The sequence below is a fragment of the Mustelus asterias genome, chromosome 8 (genome assembly GCF_964213995.1).
Source record: "Mustelus asterias chromosome 8, sMusAst1.hap1.1, whole genome shotgun sequence".
Taxonomy (NCBI): Eukaryota; Metazoa; Chordata; class Chondrichthyes; order Carcharhiniformes; family Triakidae; genus Mustelus; species Mustelus asterias.
Genome location: NC_135808.1, coordinates 64088628 through 64109064, shown reverse-complemented (window position 1 = coordinate 64109064; position 20437 = coordinate 64088628). Strand labels below are relative to the sequence as shown.

Below are 20437 nucleotides of genomic sequence, written 5' to 3'. Positions count from 1 at the left end.
AAATGCCAAGTCTCCTTAGTCCAGAAATATTAATTAGTTACAGTGAAATGTCTGACTTCATATAAACCACCCACCAATAAACACGTCAACAATTTTCTGCTGAACTATAGCAACTGCTGCAGCATGGAGGCGCACAGCAACTGGTGTGTGCACAAGAAACTCAAAACAACATTGAAAAAAAACAGCTAATCTGTTTCAAGTATGTTGATTGAGGGATAAATGTGCTAGGGCAACAGAATTTCCTGTCACTTTTCTTTGAAAGTCTTAATCACTGATAGCATTCTTACCAAGAGGTCATTGTTTCAAGAACTGCTCTGGAAATGCAAGTGCAAAATTTAGGTCAATGCAACAAGAGGGGGAAAACAGAAAGCAGGAAATTATAGGCCAGTTTTCTGTCTGAAAATACTGGAATCCATTGTTAAGGAAGCAGTAGCAGGACATTTATAAAGTAAGTTTAAACATCCAACGGCCAATCACCCTGAACCGGGAACCATCTCATGTTATGATTTAAATCAGAGGCTTTGGATGGTTTCAATTCTCATAACAGAAGTGACCCAGGGAATGTTAGAAGGATTAAAACCAATACACATTGACTACACACTTGACTTTTTCTCATGTTCATACGTTCAACATTTCAGTGCAGTGCAATTTGCCTTTATAAAAGTATAATAATTGAATAAAGCATTTAAAGGTGCTTTACAAGTGATATATAATTGCAGATCATTGAGGTGTGAATTCCAATAGTGTACATAAGTACATATATCCTCAGACAATATTTAAAAAGCTGTTGTTGGTGACTAGATTTCCACATGGGGATATGTCAATCACTGGTGTCTGTGGATCATTTCCGCAGGAATCACAGTTGGAGAATGTAAAAATTGCAAAACATAACTCCATTGTTCACTAGGTCAAAGCAGCACTGGGAAGTCACCATTAGAAATCCCAGTTACTGGCGTGATTACAGGCATGATGTGGAGATGCTGGCGTTGGACTGGGGTAAACACAGTAAGAAGTCTCACAACACCAGGTTAAAGTCCAACAGGTTTATTTGGTAGCAAAAGCCACTAGCTTTCGGAGCGCTGCCCCTTTGTCAGGTGAGTGGGAGTGTAAGTGTATGGTTTGGATCAGGTCATCCTTGTCTGTGCAATCATTTCATTTTGTCTCCATTTCTTCATACAGGAAGCCTCTCAGCCAAGAAATATCTTTATTTTTTCCAATCGGAAATGCCAAGTCTCCTTAGTCCAGAAATGTCAGTTATTGAGAAATATTAATTAGTTACAGTGAAATGTCTGACTTCATGTAAACCACCCACCATACACTCCCACTCACCTGATGAAGGAGCAACGCTCTGAAAGCTAGTGGCTTTTGCTACCAAATAAACCTGTTGGACTTTAACCTGGTGTTGTGAGACTTCTTATTGTGATTACAAGCAGCAGTGTCCTTGGCCAGTTTTAAAATGATTTGTGATGCTGAAACTGACTCCCTGTGAGCACAAATTGATATTTTGTCTTCAGCTCAAACCCAACAAGTAAAAATCAGATGTCCTATTAACACTGCCAAATTCATAGAATCATAGAAACCCTACAGTACAGAAAGAGGCCATTTTGGCCCATCGAGTCTGCACCGACCACAATCCCACCCAGGCCCTACCCCCATATCCCTACATATTTTACCTGCTAATCCACGCATCCCAGGACACTAAGGGGCAATTTTAGCATGGCCAATCAACCTAACCCGCACATCTTTGGACTGTGGGAGGAAACCGGAGCACCCGGAGGAAACCCACGCAGGCACGAGGAGAATGTGCAAACTCCACACAGACAGTGACCCAAGCTGGGAATCGAACCTAGGTCCCTGGAGCTGTGAAGCAGCAGTGCTAACCACTGTGCTACCGTGCCGCCAAATTCTGCAGCCAAATATTATTTCCTCAGACACGTAACTTTAGATGAGAAACAACCAACAGATATTTTTTGTCATTCTATTATTCAATAGTCCTCTCTTTATGAACTGGCATTAGTAACTTAATTCAATTCCTCAGACCACCACCATACTTAAAACCAGCATTACGGCAGCCATTTTAAAGATACTAAGGGAGTGAGGCACTGCCAGAGGTTCATCTAATCAACAGATGCTAAACAAAGACTCTGAATTCTCAAGTGATAAAATCAAAGCAATTTGTTAGCCTCTCAAGGAATCAGTAAACTTCCCTCGCACATGGGGCCAGGAATGTTTTAACCCAAAGTGACAGGGTTTTTTCTTGTTGTAAACTCAGGAAGCTTAAAAAGAGTGGCTGGATGGTGGTTATCAAAAATGTTCTCAACATTGTATTCCAGACATCTTACAGTTAGAGGAAGAAAGTCAGACATTTAATCTGTTTTCCCATTAACTGAAGAATATTTAAGTTTAAGATTGACATCATCCTGTATATTATTTTGCCAAAAAAATTCTACTTGCTCAGAAGTCAATTATTTAACTATTAGATTGCACAGCTTCATAAGAAACTCGTCTCTACTTTCCTGCCCAATTCCAAAACCACTCAATTTCTTTAGAGTCCGAAAAATCTAACACTCTCAGCCTTGTAGGTACTTGACGACTGAACATACACAGTCCTCTGGGGTCAAGAATTCCAAAGATTCACATCACTGAGTGAAGAAATTTCTCTTCATCTTAGTCTGCAATGGTCTACTTATCCTGAGAGTATTTCTCCCTGCTCTAGGTTCCCCAACCATGGGATACACACTTGTCAAGATCTCGTTCTGTTTCACGGAGATGACTTCTTATTTTTCTCAACCAGAGGGTATAAGACCATTCTACTAAATCTCTCTCCGCATAGGACAACCCTCTCATCTCAGGAGTCAATCTAGTGAATGTTTCTTGCACTCCAAGGCAAGTACATAGTTTCTTATTTGTTAAATACCATAGATAGTATTCTAGATGTGGCCAAAAGTGCTGTAGAATTGCAGCAAGACTGCTTTACTTTTGTACTCTAACCACATTGCAATCAAGACCAATATATCATTTGGGCTTTCCTAATTTCTTGGTCTATCTGCATGTTAACTCATGATTTGTGTACAAGAAAATCCAAATTTCTCTGAACTCCAGCATTTAATAGTTTTTCAACCATTAAGAAATATTCAGCTTTTCTCTTCTTCCTATCAAAGTGAATAACTTCACATTTTCCCACATTATACTCCATCTTCTTGACCACTCATTTAACATATTTATACCCGTTTGTGGACTCTCACCGTACCTTCCCACCTAGCTTTGTATCAACAAACTGGAATGCATAAGTAATCAACATAATTTGTAAACAGCAGAGGCCTCAGCAATGATCCTTGCAAAATCTCACCAGTAACCAGAAACCCACTTGCTCATTCTTACCATTTTCAGTCCTTTGGCCAATCCTCTATCCATGCTAATATATTACACCCAACCCCATGAATCCTCACGTTATGTAACAACCTATTTCGTGGCACCTTATCAAATGCCTTTTGAAAATCCAAATTGACTACATCCACTGGCTAATTGCACCTTAAAAAGTAGTAACATTTGTAAAACACAATTCCCTTTCCATAAAAACACTACTGACTCTGCCTAATATTATGATTTTTTAAGTGCCCCACCACCATTTCCTTAATGATGGATTCTAGTATTTTCCCGGTAATCTATGTTAGGCTAACTGGCCTATGGTTCCCCATTTTCCCTGATAACATTTACTCCCTTTCAATCCACTGGGCCATTGAAATCCCAAAGGTTGTGTTGCCTGCCTGGTGCTCGGGTTCAGGATATCTCATCTGGGCTGCAGAGGAAATTGGAGTGGGAGGATAAAAATCCAGTTGTAGTGGTCCACGTAGGTACCAACGACATAGGTAGAACAGGAACAGAGGTTCTGCTAAGGGAATATGAAAAGCTAGGAGCTAAATTAAAAAGCAGAACCAAAAAGGTAATAATCTCTGGATTACTACCCAAGCCACGAGTGAATTGGCACAGGGTCAATAAGATTAAGGAGGTAAATGCGTGGGTCAAAGATTGGTGTGGGAGGAATGGGTTTGAATTCATGGGACATTGGCACCAGTATTGGGGAAGAGGGGACCTGTTCCGATGGGATGGTATTCATCTGAATCGTGCTGGAATCGTATAACTAGGGCTGTAGATAGGGCTTTAAACTAAATAGTGGGGGGGGGGGGGGGGGAGGGTTCAGTTGTATGGAGAATTAGAAAATCAAAGGTAAAGGAGAGGGTCGGAGTACAGGTTAATGATGAGGACTTTCGACTAGTTAAAGGAGCCGAGGGCTCAGGAGAGGTTAGTAAAGTTTCCAGACCACATAACAGAACAGAGAGTATAGAAGGTGGCAGGAATCTAACCTCAGACAGAGTAAAAAAGGTGACAAGTGAAGTGGGAAAAATATACAGATGGGTACACATAAAATGGTTGCCTGGCACATAAACAGTCACCTGGGAAAGAGACATTAAACAGGCACTGGCTTTCAGTACAGACAGCTACCTGAGGTTAAAACATCAAGGTCAGACAGCTATTCCAAGTTAAACATGCAGGAATCAAATCCTACAGGAAGCCAGCCAGGGCTTGAGGCACTCTTCAGGACAAGGACAATAGGGGTAGATAATGAGATTAGCTACAGGTGGGATCGGGAATACATAACTGCAGGAAAACCAATTACTGTAAATTACTATATGAATAGACCGAAACTAAAACCATTGATGGTCACTGACAAAGGAAATGTATCCATTCATAGAACAATGTGATGTTAACATGCTTATGTCTATATTTGTCTGTATTTGTCTATAATGATGTGTTAACAATTGATCACCTACTTGATTACAACGATGTGATAATGGCTAGATGTCCGGTCCATCTATTGCGTAAAGGGTATAAAGATGGACCGCTCCTATTGTCTCATTGAGAGAAGGTTTGCTGCTTGTTAGTGCCTTTTCTCCACGAAGCTTCGTTAAAATAAAACTGTATTCTTGAAACCTTCAAGTCTGACTCAGTGGTACATTTCCCACAACACAAACATGAGAAGGGAGGTGGTCAACACAGTGCAAGGAGATGGTCTGGGGAAGAATAACCAGTCTGTGACTGGAAGGGACAGAGCACGCAAACAAAGGAATGCACTAACAAATCGGGTCCAGGTAAGAAAGACTAACATAAAGACACTTTACCTGAATGCACGTAGCATTCGAAACAAAGTGAATGAGTTGACGGCACAAATCAGTACATATGGGTATGGTCGAGTGGCCATTACCGAAACGTGGTTGCAGGGTGACCAGGACTGGGAACTAAATATCCAGGGGTATCAGACAATTCGGAAGGATAGGTAGGAAGGAAAAGGAGGTGGGGTAGCTCTGTTAATTAAGGATATCAGGGCGGTAGTGAGAGACGACATAGGCTCCAAGGAGCAAAATGTGGAATCAATGTGGGTGGAGGTAAGGAATAATAAGGGGAAAAAGTCACTGGTGGGCGTAGTCTATAGGCCCCCAAATAATAACTTCAAGGTGGGGCGGGCTATAAACAAACAAATAACAGATGCATGTAAAAATGAAACAGCAATAATCAAGGGGGATTTTAACCTCCATATTGATTGGTCAACTCAAGTCGGACGCGGTGGACTTGAGGAAGAGTTCTTAGAATGCTGTCGCGATAGTTTCCTCGAGCAGTATGTTACAGAACGTACGAGGGAGCGAGTTATCTTGGATCTGGTCCTGTGTAATGAGACAGGTAAAATTAATGATCTCCTTGTGAGGGATCCTCTTGGAATGAGTGATCACAACATGGTTGAATTTCTAATACAGATGGAGGGTGAGAAAGTAGGGTCCCAAACCAGTGTTCTCTGCTTGAACAAGGGGGATTACAATAGGATGAGGGCGGAGTTGGCTAATGCAGACTGGGAACACAGACTAATTGATGGGACAGTTGAGGAACAGTGGAGGATTTTTAAGGAGATTTTTCTCAGTACTCAGCAAAAATATATTCCAGTGAAAAAGAAGGAATGTAAGAAAAGGGATAACCAGCCATGGATAACTAAGGAAATAAAGGAGAGTATCAAATTAAAAACCAATGCATACAGAGTGGCCAAAGTTAGTGGGGAACTAGAAGATTGGGAAGGCTTTAAAAAACAACAAAGAACTACTAAGAAAGCAATAAAGAAAGGAAAGATAGATTATGAAAGTAAACTAGCACAAAATATAAAAACTAATAGTAAAAGTTTTTACAAATATATAAAACGGAAAAGAGTGGCTAAAGTAAATGTTGGTCCCTTAGAAGATGAGAAGGGGGATTTAATAATAGGAAACGAGGAAATGGCCGAGGCCTTAAACAAGCTTTTTTGTGTCGGTCTTCACAGTGGAGAACACAAATAGCATACCAATAATTGACGGTCATGGGACTGTAGGGGGTGAGAACCTTAAAACAATCACTATTACTAAAGAGGTAGTGTTGGGCAGGCTAATGGGACTAAAGGTAGACAAGTCCCCTGGTCCGGATGGAATGCATCCCAGCGTACTAAAAGAAATGGCAGAATAGCAAATGCATTAGTTGTAATTTATCAAAATTCACTGGACTCTGGGGAGGTCATGATGTGGAGATGCCGGCGTTGGACTGGGGTAAACACAGTAAGAAGTTTAACAACACCAGGTTAAAGTCCAACAGGTTTATTTGGTAGCAGAAGCCACACAAGCTTTCGGAGCTGCAAGCCCCTTCTTCAGGTGAGTGGGAATTCTGTTCACAAACAGAGCATATAAAGACACAAACTCAATTTACATGAATAATGGTTGGAATGCGAATACTTACAACTAATCAAGTCTTTAAGAAACAAAACAACGTGAGTGGAGAGAGCATCAAGACAGGCTAAAAAGATGTGTATTGTCTCCAGGGGTTACAAATTGTGTGACATGAACCCAATATCCCGGTTGAGGCCGTCCTTGTGTGTGCGGAACTTGGCTATCAGTTTCTGCTCAGCGACTCTGCGCCGTCGTGTGTCGCGAAGGCCGCCTTGGAGAATGCTTACCCGAATATCAGAGGCCGAATGCCCGTGACCGCTGAAGTGCTCCCCAACAGGAAGAGAACAGTCTTGCCTGGTGATTGTCGAGCAGTGTTCATTCATCCGTTGTCACAGCGTCTGCATAGTTTCCCCAATGTACCATGCCTCGGGACATCCTTTCTTGCAGCGTATCAGGTAGACAATGTTGGCCGAGTTGCAAGAGTATGTACCGTGTACCTGGTGGATGGTGTTCTCACGTGAGATGATGGCATCTGTGTCGATGATCCGGCACGTCTTGCAGAGGTTGCTGTGGCAGGGTTGCATGGTGTCATGGTCACTGTTCTCCTGAAGGCTGGGTAGTTTGCTGCGGACAATGGTCTGTTTGAGGTTGTGCGGTTGTTTGAAGGCAAGAAGTGGGGGTGTGGGGATGGCCTTGGCGAGATGTTCGTCTTCATCAATGACATGTTGAAGGCTCCGGAGGAGATGCCGTAGCTTCTCCGCTCCGGGGAAGTACTGGACAACGAAGGGTACTCTGTCCACTGTGTCCCGTGTTTGTCTTCTGAGGAGGTCGGTGCGGTTTTTCGCTGTGGCGCGTTGGAACTGTTGATCAATGAGTCGAGCGCCATATCCTGTTCTTATGAGGGCACCTTTCAGCGTCTGGAGGTGTCTGTTGCGATCCTCCTCATCCGAGCAGGTCCTGTGTATACGGAGGGCTTGTCCGTAGGGGATGGCTTCTTTAACGTGTTTAGGGTGGAAGCTGGAGAAGTGGAGCATCGTGAGGTTATCCGTGGGCTTGCGGTACAGTGAGGTGCTGAGGTGACCGTCCTTAATGGAGATGCGTGTGTCCAAGAATGCAACCGATTCCGGAGAGTAGTCTATGGTGAGTCTGATGGTGGGATGGAACTTGTTGATGTCATCATGTAGTTGTTTCAGTGATTGTTCACCATGAGTCCAAAGGAAGAAAATGTCATCGATGTGTCTAGTGTATAGCATCGGTTGAAGGTCCCGTGCGGTGAAGAAGTCTTGTTCGAACCTGTGCATGAAGATGTTGGCATATTGAGGTGCAAATTTGGTCCCCATGGCTGTTCCGTGTGTCTGGATGAAGAACTGGTTGTTGAAGGTGAAGATATTGTGGTCCAGGATGAAGCGGATGAGATGTAAAATTGCATCTGGAAACTGGCAGTTGTTGGCGCTGAGCACTGAGGCCGTTGCAGCAATGCCATCGTCATGGGGGATGCTGGTGTAGAGTGCCGAGACATCCATTGTGACGAGGAGCGCTCCTGGTTCAACTGCTCCATGTGTGCCGAGTTTCTGTAGGAAGTCCGTCGTGTCGCGACAAAAGCTGGGGGTTCTTTGTACAATGGGTTTCAGGATGCCCTCGACATAGCCGGAGAGGTTCTCGCACAGGGTCCCATTGCCCGATACGATGGGACGGCCGGGTGTGTTTGCCTTGTGTATCTTCGGGAGGCAGTAGAGATCTCCAACGCGGGGAGTACGAAAGCTTGTGTGGCTTCTGCTACCAAATAAACCTGTTGGACCTTAACCTGGTGTTGTTAAACTTCTTACTCTGGGGAGGTGCCAGCTGATTGGAAAACAACTAATGTAATGCCACTGTTTAAAAAAGGAGGTAGACAAAAAGGCAGGTAACTACAGGCCGGTTAGCTTAACATCCGTAGTTGGGAAAATGCTGGAATCTATCATTAAGGAAGAAATAGCAGGACACCTGGAAAAGAATGGTTCAATCAAGCAGACGCAGCATGGATTCATGAAGGGAAAGTCATGTTTGACTAATTTACTGGAATTTTTTGAGGATATAACGAGTGCGGTTGACAGAGGGGAACCGGTGGATGTGGTGTATTTAGATTTCCAGAAGGCATTCGATAAGGTGCCTCACAAAAGGTTGCTGCATAAGATAAAGGTACACGGAGTTAGGGGTAAAGTGTTAGCGTGGATTGAGGATTGGCTATCTAACAGAAAGCAGAGAGTTGGAATAAATGAGTGCTTTTCCGGTTGGCAATCAGTGACTAGTGGCGTGGCGCAGGGATCGGTGCTGGGGCCTCAACTATTTACCATATACATAGACAATCTGGAGGAGGGGACCGAGTGTAGGGTAACAAAGTTTGCGGATGACACAAAGATGAGTGGGAAAGCAAATTGCATGGAGGACACAGAGTCTGCAGAGAGATTTAGATAGGCTGAGTGGGCAAGGATCTGGCAGATGGAGTATAACGTTGGCAAGTGTGAGGTTATCCACTTTGGAAGGAATAATAGTAAAATGGACTATTACTTAAACGGTGAAAAATTACAACATGCTACTGTGTAGAGGGACCTGGGGGTCCTTGTGCACGAATCACAAAAACTCAGTTTGCAGGTGCAGCAGGTAATCAAGAAGGCAAATGGAATGTTGGCCTTTATCGCGAGAGGGATGGAGTATAAAAGCAGGGAGGTCATGCTGCAACTGTACAGGGTGCTGGTGAGGTCGCACCTAGAGTACTGTGTACAATTTTGGTCCCCCTATTTAAGAAAGGATATATTAGCTTTGGAGGGGGTACAGAGAAGGTTCACCAGGTTGATTCCAGAGATGAGAGGGTTAGCTTATGAGGAGAGATTGAGTAGACTGGGCCTGTACTCATTGGAGTTTAGAAGGTTGAGGGGAGGTCTTATAGAGACATATAAGATAATGAAGGGGCTAGACAGGGTAGAAGCAGCGAGATTATTTCCACTTACAATGGAAACAAGAACTAGGGGGCATAGCCTCAAAATACAGGGGAGTCAATTTAGAACAGAGTTGAGGAGGAACTTCTTCTCCCAGAGGGTAGTGAATCTTTGGAATTCTCTGCCCAATGACGCAGTAGAGGCTACCTCGTTAAAAATGTTTAAGTCACAGATAGATAGATTTTTAACCATTAAGGGAATTAAAGGTTATGGGGAGTGGGCGGGTAAGTGGAACTGAACCCACTATCAGATCAGCCATGATCTTATTGAATGGCGTAGCAGGCTTGAGGGGCTAGATGGCCTACTCCTGCTCCTATTTCTTATGTTCTTATGTAAATCAATGGAATTTAGGAAGGTCAAAACCAGAGAATGCAGGCCCTCAGGTCAAGTGGATCTTTCCAGCTTTCACTCTCTCAATTTCTTCAGTACTTTCTCTTTACTAATCACTCTCAGTACACTATTGGTTCCCCACTATTTCTGATAAGCCTTTTCTGTTTTGTACTAAGAAGACAGAGACAAAATATTAATGTCTTCGCCACTTCCTTATTCCCCAATTTAATTTCTCCCATTTAATCCCTAATGGACCAGTGTTTACTTTTGTAACTCTGCCTTTTTACCTACTCTAATCTGATTTTCATATTACTCTCATTCTATTTTCTCCCTCTATCAATGTTTTGTTCACCTTTTGCTAGAATCTAAAGCTCTTCTAATCTACATTTTTTTGGCCTTACAAGACTCTTATTTTAATACAATCATTAATTGAGTGTCCACATTAAGGTTCTCTTTTCCTGTGCACCTTAAATATTATTTCAATTAGATAACTTTATCTCTTTAACCATTCCAAATTGACATACCTATTTTAGTTTAGATTTTCTTTTTAGAATCTCTCCCAAGTACATTTTTAATATTTTGACTTTATAGCAATAACAAAACATTTAAATACTGGAAATTAAAGGAAATGGTTTCTTTTATATTCAACAATAATAAATCTTAAAATGAATTCAACATATGGGACATCTTGACTTGGTGGAAAAGAATCTGGAAAGCGAGTGGGAGGAATTATTGTGCTCCATGTTTGAATCTTCACCGGGTCAAGTGCCTCCTACATTAGTTATCTATTTATGGCCATCCATTGTGCTTGTGATGATTCATTGCATCCATTCAGTGCGCAACATCTTCATTTATCTGATTTTGATTCCTTTTTGAAAGAATTAAACAAGGTCTTATTTGCCTACGCCGTTCTTACGACCTACTTGCTAAATCAACAAGTTCCCACCTTATATGTTTGATGGGTCCATCTTTAGTTCTTCATCTATGAACTGTCTCTTGATCTCACTATCTCCTTGGACTTCAGATTCCTATATCTCCATCGTTGCCAAGATTGTCTCTTCATACTTGTAAGATGAAATGAAAGTGTGTGTGTGTGGGGGCGGGGGGGGGGGGCAAGAGAGAGATGGGTGGAAGCGCAAATAGAAGACAAACACTGCGATAGCCATATTGGGCCGAATGAACCATTTGTGTTGTAAAATTAAATGCAAAAAGTTGTGTTGCCTGCTTTATGCCAAACACCAGTTTTCCTTTCAACTATACCCACAGTGCTGTTAGGAAGGGAGTTCCAGCATAGTGAAAGAAGAGCGATAAATTTCCAAGTGAGGATGGTGAGTGGTTTGGACGGGAACTTGCAGATGGTGATGTTCCCATGCATTTGCTGCCCTTGTTTGTAAAAGGTTTCAGTTTGGAAGGTGCTGTCAAAAGTGTCTTGATGAGTTGCATTTTATAGATGGTACGCAATGCTGTTGCTTTGCATTGGTGAAGGAAGTGAATGGGGCAATCAAGCAGACTGTCTTGGCCTGGATTGTTGAGGTTCTTCAGTGTTGTTGGAGCTGCACTCTTCCAGGCAAGTGGCGAGTATTCGATGACACTCCTGACTTGAGGCTCGTCGATGGTGGACAGGTTTTGGGAGTCAGGAGGTGAGTTGCTTGCTGCAGAATTCCCAGCCTCCAATTTGTAGCCACAGTATTTATATGGCTGGTCCAGTTCAGTTTCTGGTCAATGGTAACTTCAAGTATGTCACAAGTTCTGCTGAGCATTATGCAATCAGTGAACATCCCCACTTCTCAAACTTATGATGGATGGAAGGTCATTGCTGAAGCAGCTGAAAATAGTTGGGCCTTGGACACCAACCTGAGGAACTGCTGCAGTGATGTCCTAGAACTATGATTGACCTCCAAATGTTCACTCATGCCAAGGTACATCTCCACAAATGCTTGCTGCTCTTCAAGTTGTAATTCTCCATCAATGAGCCCAATAGGCTGCCTCAAAACTGCAGGACATCTTAGTTAAACCAGACTTGATCTGATATCTAGCTACCTGTGCTTTCCAGAAAGGGCACAAGATTCTGAACAGGAAGATGAAAACTAGCTAATTGTTCCTATCCTATTTTCAAAGACACTAGCATCAACTGTAATATCCCAACATACATCCCAGCCAAGGGGAGTTGGAGCATTAGAGCTTCCAGATTTTCAGGAATTAATTCCACACTAACTGAACCACTAGAGGAGCTATGGGCACTCAATATTATGAGCAGAATAACTTCAGTAATTAAATCTATTCATTTTGTGCTGTTCCTATAAAACTTTTGTTTCTTAAAGACTTGATTAGTTGTAAGTATTCGCATTCCAACCATTATTCATGTAAATTGAGTTTGTGTCTTTATATGCTCTGTTTGTGAACAGAATTCCCACTCACCTGAAGAAGGGGCTTGGAGCTCCGAAAGCTTGTGTGGCTTCTGCTACCAAATAAACCTGTTGGACTTTAACCTGGTGTTGTTAAACTTCTTACTGTGTTTACCCCAGTCCAACGCCGGCATCTCCACATCATGCCTATAAAACTCATACATGGTCCAGCACTATCAGCAGGCAGTGGGACAGAGAAATAGATTGGGAATGGGAAGAACAGGAGGAAGGATCAGAAGTGGGGTCAGGGATGCGATATGCAAGAAACAAAAACTCTGGTAAGGGATGGGAGCGAGCTAACTCTCTCAATGGGATGTTTTGTGCTGTGTAGAAAGTAAGGAATCTCTCATTTGTTCCTCCACGTTCCAAGTGGAACAAAGTTCCTGTTCACATTCACTGCTCAGCTGGGAGGTGGAAAAAATAACGGAAAAGTAGTACAATGTTGCTCGACCTCCGTTGCAAGTCCTGCTATTGTGATGTCAGGGAATGAGAATGAAGGAGTTTGCACCGCACTATTGAGCCAACTGTCAATGTCGCAGGTCAGATTGAAGAAAATTACTGTGTCCAGATCAGTTTGCCATCCCTAATTTTCAGGGAATGTTTGGTGTAGATTCTCTTTTGCTGTGAGGTCAGCAAGTGCATGTTTTGTATGCGTTAACATTCAGTGCAGCGTCACAAACGGGATAGCATTTGAGGGAATTCAAGAGGTGTGACCAACAGGAACGGAGTTTGCGTATTGAATGGATTAAGAGCAGAAATGCTGTTAAGGCAAGAAAACCTAAGGATTAAAGCACTAATTATGGGAAATCACTGGAGTTACAGAAAGGAGTAAAGGAATTTCATTGGTAGGCGTAGATCAAAAATTCTCATTACCAACAGAACAGCAATTGAGGCATGAGTCCTAACATTTTGCTCAATGTAGGTGAATGACAACTGGAGCTAATATTTATCAAATGCATATGCAAAGATTGTAAAGACAAAAGGAGAGAGAGAGAGTTATGGTATGTGCCTACTTCAGGTGTGCAAAGCAGCCACAGTGGCACTTTAATTACTGTTGCAAATATCTAGTTCAAGGTTTGTGTTTTGGGGAATTGAAAGTTTTATCTGCAGAAAATGGGATAAATGCAATTAAAACAAGCTTAAAAAGGTTGGGACCTTGGGGACTTAGAGGTTAACAGACAGAAAGGCAAGGTAATTAAAATGTTGGGCTCAAGAAAGGGCAGCTCAAAAGGTGACCCATGTTTATTTCATTAAGTTAGAAAACAAGAGCTATGAAACAGCAAGTGGGTTTACTTAACTAAAGAGCTGGAGGCATGATGCCTATAAAGCTTGGCATAGAGCAATCCTTTTGTTATTAGACCTATATTAGCTTAAAAGCATTTAATTAATCCTGAAAGGCTGTAAAACCCATTTACTTCATTAAACCAAAAAGTAAATTGTGAATGAGGGATTATTAATCCAAAATCAGTTTAAGGACAATCCAGAGCAGGCTATCTCATCCAGACATTGGAACATCCAGATATGAAAACCTCCATCATAGCACAACCTAGATATCTAACTGGTATTATAGCCAGATCAATGGATTTGCTCATAAGGGCACATTAATCATGAAGTTTCAAATAAAATGATTACATCCTGTGTAATCATTTCATATGCAATTGACAATACTGTTAAGAGATCCCCCTATTTCAGAAAAATGACAAAATGTTCCAGTTCCCAAACTTCAGCAGCACAGGCAGATGAATAAAAGCAAAACATGAATGAATGCTGGAAAGTTGAAATAAAAACTGAAAACACTGGAAATAAGTCTGTTTCTTTCCCCAGGGATGCTGCCAGAGCTAATGTTTCAAATCAAATGTGGCTGTTCGTCAGAATTGAGAGATGGGTAGTTAGCTACCAAATTGCTCGATTGTAGACTGGAAAAGCAGTCCGGTCTTTGCCATTAAACATTTTCTTATACACTTAAATGCTAACGCTTACTATGCTACCATCCACTTTGCCCAATTTTTGAACTTTGACAATATGTGCCTACAATATCACAAAAAAGAAACATGTTGCAATGGCACCTTCAAATTGCTCCTGGAATAATCATTTTGTGTAAAATTAACACAGATTATGGGCAAGTCCTTCTGGAAAAGGCAAAGTTTTAAAACAGTGGCTGGATATCCAAAAGTTAGAGGATGAATCGTTTAGATTCAAGTGCAATAGCTCAGATAACAAACATATATGTAGCCCAAGTACAAGGCAACAGGAAACTTGTTCGCTCTATATAGTTTCTCATGGCTAGTTATTTATTGATTGATGGGAGGAGAAAACCACATACATAAGATAAGAAAAAGGCTCATCAAGTACAATTTACCTGGAGGGCTCCAAGGAGGTCATACATGTTGACAGGGGGTAAGGAAGCTAGCATATCTTCACCAGAACAGGCTAGAAGAAGAGCTGCCTGTTGTTCTACATCATCTGGTGAGAGGTGGAATCCTGGATTTAGTCCAGCGGTTAGGGGCATCCCAGGAGGAGGACTATGTCAGAGGAAAGAAAAAATTAAGATCATATTTCTTGGCATAAAAATATTTCCATTCCTACAGAGGATACAAGGAGGGTTGGGACTATGTTACCGTATTAGTAACTGATATATTGGTACTTGGCTTGGAACTTAAAATATGCACCGTGCCACATAAAGGATTGCATCTTTGAGTTTTATTTTTTTTAAAGCAGAACATTCAAGTGAAAATTATTCCAAGTCACTTTACATTAACTTCACACAACGCAAAGACGACCCAGCTTGGACACTGCCACAATGTTAGGATTAAATGTTTGTAGGGAAAAGAAATTACAGCAGAACAGCCAAACATTTAATTGCTGGAAACATAGCGTAGGATAAATCAAAACAATCAATTTTCCATTACAGATTAGATAGGAATGGTCCAACAGTTTAAATTATATCATGATTAATACAATCAAAAGTCTGGAAGTTACTCGGCAACTTCATGATTTGAACTCTGTGATTTCAGTGCCCTCATATGGCCAAACTCAGTAATGCTCTAGTCAATTGATGCAGCAAGCAATAAATGGCAACAAAATGCCTCACCTACATTTACACAAAACATGAACGTAGAAATAGGTATAAAGAAAAGGAATGGAAGTTAAAGAGTTGAATTTAAATTAGGGTCTTTGGCGGGGGGGGGGGGGGGGGGTGGTATTCCAGAACATAAAGCCTAGGGAGCTGAAAATACTCTATATTGGTGGTTGTAAAGGAAGGGGGAGGAATGCACAACACTGGTGAGAGGAATGGAGAGTTCGGTTTTGTAGTGCTGCAGGAGGTTATAGATTGTATTCAAATCCTTCCGTGGCTAAAGAGGAAAGTTATAAACTGGACACATTGGGAGACCGGGAATCAATGCAGCTCAGCAACTCAATAGATGAGCAGGATTTGATGAGGCAGAATGGAGATAGCAGAGTTTTGAATGAGCTGAATTTTATGGAAAATGGAGGATGATAGGTTGGCCAGGAAGGCAGTCAAGTAATTGAGTCAAGTAAAAATTAAAATGTGAAAGAGTGAAATAAACTGACAAATGAAAACACAACTGTTATTTTTCTACCTTTGCATTTGATGAGCAGCTAAATGAGTCAACAAAGGGTAAAATCCAGCTGTCGAAATGGAAAACTGATTGTGGGCAGCTTTGCAGAGAACTATCAGAGACAACCTGAGCTCTTCTGCAAGACCTGACCTAGCTCGCTTCCCATTGCTGACCTACTTTGGCTCAGGCCAGACTGCCACTGCTCAACTGCATCAAATACAGCAGAATATATAATGATTATAGAATCTGCATGTGCACCGCAGCCTCTATTTCTCCAAGTACTGCAGTAAGCATGCATACTGAATCAATTCTGTACAGAAAGAGCAGAGGTGCAATCCCTGTAGCCATTACCCCTGTTTCAGAAAACATTCTGGAATGATATGACAATAATGCCAGGGGCTGATAGTAATACTGGTAGCGTTACCAGCCAAGTAATCCTTAGGATGCTGCTAAATTTAATCTTCTAAACTTACTCCTGTAGAATTAATATGGTATTGTCCACTATGATAACAGAATCACTTGCAAACCATTTGAATCTGGCAAAGGGGAGATTTGGTCTCCAATTAGTTTTTTTTGCTAAGTTTCAAATAGAGTTGATTTTTATCTATTACTTCTATACTTTGACCAGACTTACAAAGTTATTCAGAAAAAAAAACTGAAGCACTCCAGAAAACATGACAAAAAACCCTTATCTTCATCTTGAAACAACACTGGAAAAACTTGAAGCTTTGGCGTAAGCAAAAGATAAGAGGAGTTTGATCTGGAAGTGAGGTGACTGAAATCTAGCTGGATGCCTACTTGCTTGTAAGGCATGTTAAAAGGTTAACAACTTCTAGCCCTACAGTCTAAATACAATATTATGGGATAAATATTCAACTTGCCACCCAATTGTAAACCTGGTGCTACAGATCAGCAAGTCCAACTTTCATCCATCAGTTTTACATTCAGGTAGCAACTTGAAAATCTACCTCTTTGTCCTCTTAAGAACAAAAGAGACTCCCAATTTTTTTCAAATTGGATCCTGCAAGGGAAAAGACATTTAAAATCAAAGCTATTATGTAAACTAAATTTTAGTGCCATAAATCCTGGTTTAGTATTGTGGGAGGCTGTGAGCAGGAGGGTGTTCAAGCAGGAGATAGGCAGTGAGCAGGAGTGTCCTCAAGCGAGTCACAGGAAAGAGGGCTAAGTATTAATAGATATTCTTCCCCCAAAACCACTGTTCCTTTAAGTGTGGGGAGAGGCCTCACCCTGCACTTGCTCCAAAATGGAAGTACCTGGGTTATGCAACTCCATGCAGGCCCCAACGCGAAACAACTCTAAAGAGGAAGTCCTGATGCAAAGTGCTCCCATATCCGCAACATTAAAGCCGAACAATGCTGCAAGAGCAATCTCTGTTGAGCAGTTACCATTTGATTTGAACAAACTCTATTCTCCTTTTGTGAATTTGATATCAATTCTGATCATTTTATTCTCTTTCCGTTGAGATGTTAAACCAATGTCTGCCCTCTCAGATATAAAAGATCCTATGCAGGGGAAACCTCCTGGTATTTTGACCAATAATTATTCCTCAACATCACTGAAACAGATAATTTAGTCATTTATCTTGGTGCTATTTGTGGGATCTTGCTGTGCACAAATTGGCTGCAGCATTTTTGACATTAGAACAGTGGCTACATTTCATTGGACGTAAAGCCAAAGAATCAGCTTTGGAACATCCCAAAGTTAGGAAAGAAGCTGAATAAGTACAGAGCTTTCTTTTTCAATAAGCCAGCAGAATTAAACTTTGGTTCTGGAGGATCAACAGTCATTTACTGCAAAATCAGTATGTTGAGGAGTGAATTACACTCTCAATTCTAAAAAAAAAACACATGAATAGATTAAGCAATTGGAGAGATTACTAGGAATGATAAATTCTTCCTATTTGTTACACCTCATGTTACTTTCAGGTTTTCTAGATTCTCCTAACTTTATGTTTATCCTATTTTCTTAAAAGAATAAAAATCTACACGCATGTTCAAGATTGTACTCACCAGTCAATAATGTTGTTGTAGGCAATAATGCTGTTTTTTAAATATGGCTGGGGGTTTATAGTATTCCCAAAAGCATACTTAAAATGGCCATCACGTAAACGGTATGATCTCCTCCTGGATATCACAGCTGTCAGAATGTCCTTCAGATGATTCTATTGGAAGAAGCATAAAGGCACAATGCGCGCATTATTTCAAGGCGGAGCTGCATTTAACCTGTCTGGTTCCCTTAAAGCAAATTACTGCGGATGCTGGAATCTGAAACAAAAACAGAAAATGCTGGAAAATCTCAGAAGGTCTGACAGCATCTGTGGAAAGAGAATAGAACTAAAGTTTTGAGTCAAAATGACCCTTTGTCAGAGTTGAAGACAATAGAAGATATGATATTTATACTGTTAGGGTAGAGGGGGCGCAGGATTGACAAAGATGTCAAGACAAAAGTCAAAGGGGATGTAAATGGTGGTGACCATGGCCAAGAAGGATGCTGTTAGCTGCCATTAAGAGATCAGAATATGTAAACGGCAGAACGAAGTTAAGCAGAGTGTGCCAAAGGACAACCCGAGACATGTAATAGATGGCCCTAGTAGAGTGGGGAGAGGGGAGACCATGGCGTGGGGGGAAAAGTTGGACAGCGAGATTTAAAAAAAGATTTTATTTGGTGCTTGTATGGACATGGACATTTCTGCTTTGGATTTCTTTTTCCTCTTCTTCAAATTATTTTGTGTTTCTGTTTTAGTCCACTGCCAAGGTTAAGTCCCATAATGTTCCTGAGAGTGTTTCTCATTTGCCAATATAAAATACATAGTATACTTAATTAACACAGATAATCCTTTAGAAATTCAGCTATGGATTCTACTCTGCATCTACATTGGATTATTCTTGTGCTCAAAGATTTTGCTTTAGGTTTTATATACCAAACAAATATATTAGGCAGATTTTTCTTACAAACAAATATTAGCTTTTTACAGAATTAAACTAATTCTAACAAATAGCTTACATCTGCTACACTATGCTATGATGCCAGTAACTTCCTTACAAAAACTGTTCCTTTCTCCTTTCAGTGTAAGGATGCATTCTGGCCCAACTCTCCAACAATTCCATAGACTCACTGAGCTGAAAGAATCAGGGTAATAAAACAGTGAATTGAAATAATTACCACATTTAAAAGCAATTAAATATGTATTTGAACAAATCCTTTAAGAAACTTACCTTTGATCTTGGCTCATTTGAATTTGATTCTGCTTGGTGGGCATTGTTGCACTAAGAAACCATGCAAAATCAGCTAAGAAACTCTGCCATCAATAAAGCTGATTTATTGAAGCATAGTCTTTTGACTCATTGGTGATTGTAGTGTCAGTTGCCCATTAGCACTTGCATTCTTACCACAATTAGTGTAGTACACTTTATTGAACCCTAAGCTAATGTCGAATAAAGTGCATTGCATGTGATTCAATGGCTAGCATATGTTCCTGAGTCACAAGATCATTGGTTCAAATCTCAGATCCTGGAGTTTGCAATCTAGAGTAACACCTCACTGCAGTACTGAGGGAGCACCGCTATGTCAGAGGCACTGCCTTTTAGTTGAGACATGAAACCAAGACTCTTGTTTGCACTCTCCTGGATGCATGAAATTCCATGGTATTATATCAATCAAGAGCAAGTAGTTCTCCCCAACATGCTGATTAACATTTATCCCTCAAGCAACATCACTAAAAAAAAAAGGTCATGATCACCTGCCTATTTTTTACAAACTCTTGTACACAAGTTGGCTGCCTGGTTTACTGCATTACAATAGTAAGTAAACTTCAAATAAACTTCACTGGCTGAAAAACGTTTTGGGATGTCCCAAGGCCATGGAAGGTGCTATGTAAATCAGTCTTATTTGCAGAAAGTGTTCAACATGCAAATATTATGAGCAATTGCTGCGACTCATGGGCCTATAAGCTTATAAACTGTGATATTTCAATATCATTAACCCATTAAAGTCAAAGAAATCCACAAATCTATGCCATAGTCTTTACAAATCTTCACTCGAGGAAGGGAAAAAGAACATTGACTAGAGCGAACTATCAAAGGTAAACAGGCCAAGTCATAACAAAAAACAATTAGAGCTACTAATTGGTGCTACAGCATACTGTTGGTGTAATTTACCCTGCCTCACAATGAACAATATAGAATCAGGCCATAATTTCCCCACAGGTCAGTTCCTATTCTCACTTGGATGCCTCAGATTAACACCCAACAGTAGTGCCTTTAACACAATAAAAAACATTCCAAGCACTTCATAGAACCTTCAAGAGAACAACATTTCACACCGAGCCACTAAGGTGATATCTGGACTTATGACCAAAGTCTTGGTCAAAGACACAGATTTTTAAGTCG

At 41.0% G+C, this 20437-nt stretch overlaps 1 protein-coding gene across 1 annotated transcript in view; it reads right to left on the bottom strand.

Moving 5' to 3' along the window:
* tada1 (transcriptional adaptor 1) overlaps positions 1–20437 on the bottom strand; it is a 54926-nt gene that overhangs the window by 9615 nt on the left and 24874 nt on the right. The window contains exons 6-7 of the mRNA XM_078218067.1: positions 18059–18210; positions 14807–14969 (exon numbers count right to left, since the gene is read on the bottom strand). Coding sequence (XP_078074193.1) covers positions 14807–14969; positions 18059–18210 — 315 coding nt within the window. The remainder of the gene's footprint in view (positions 1–14806; positions 14970–18058; positions 18211–20437) is intronic.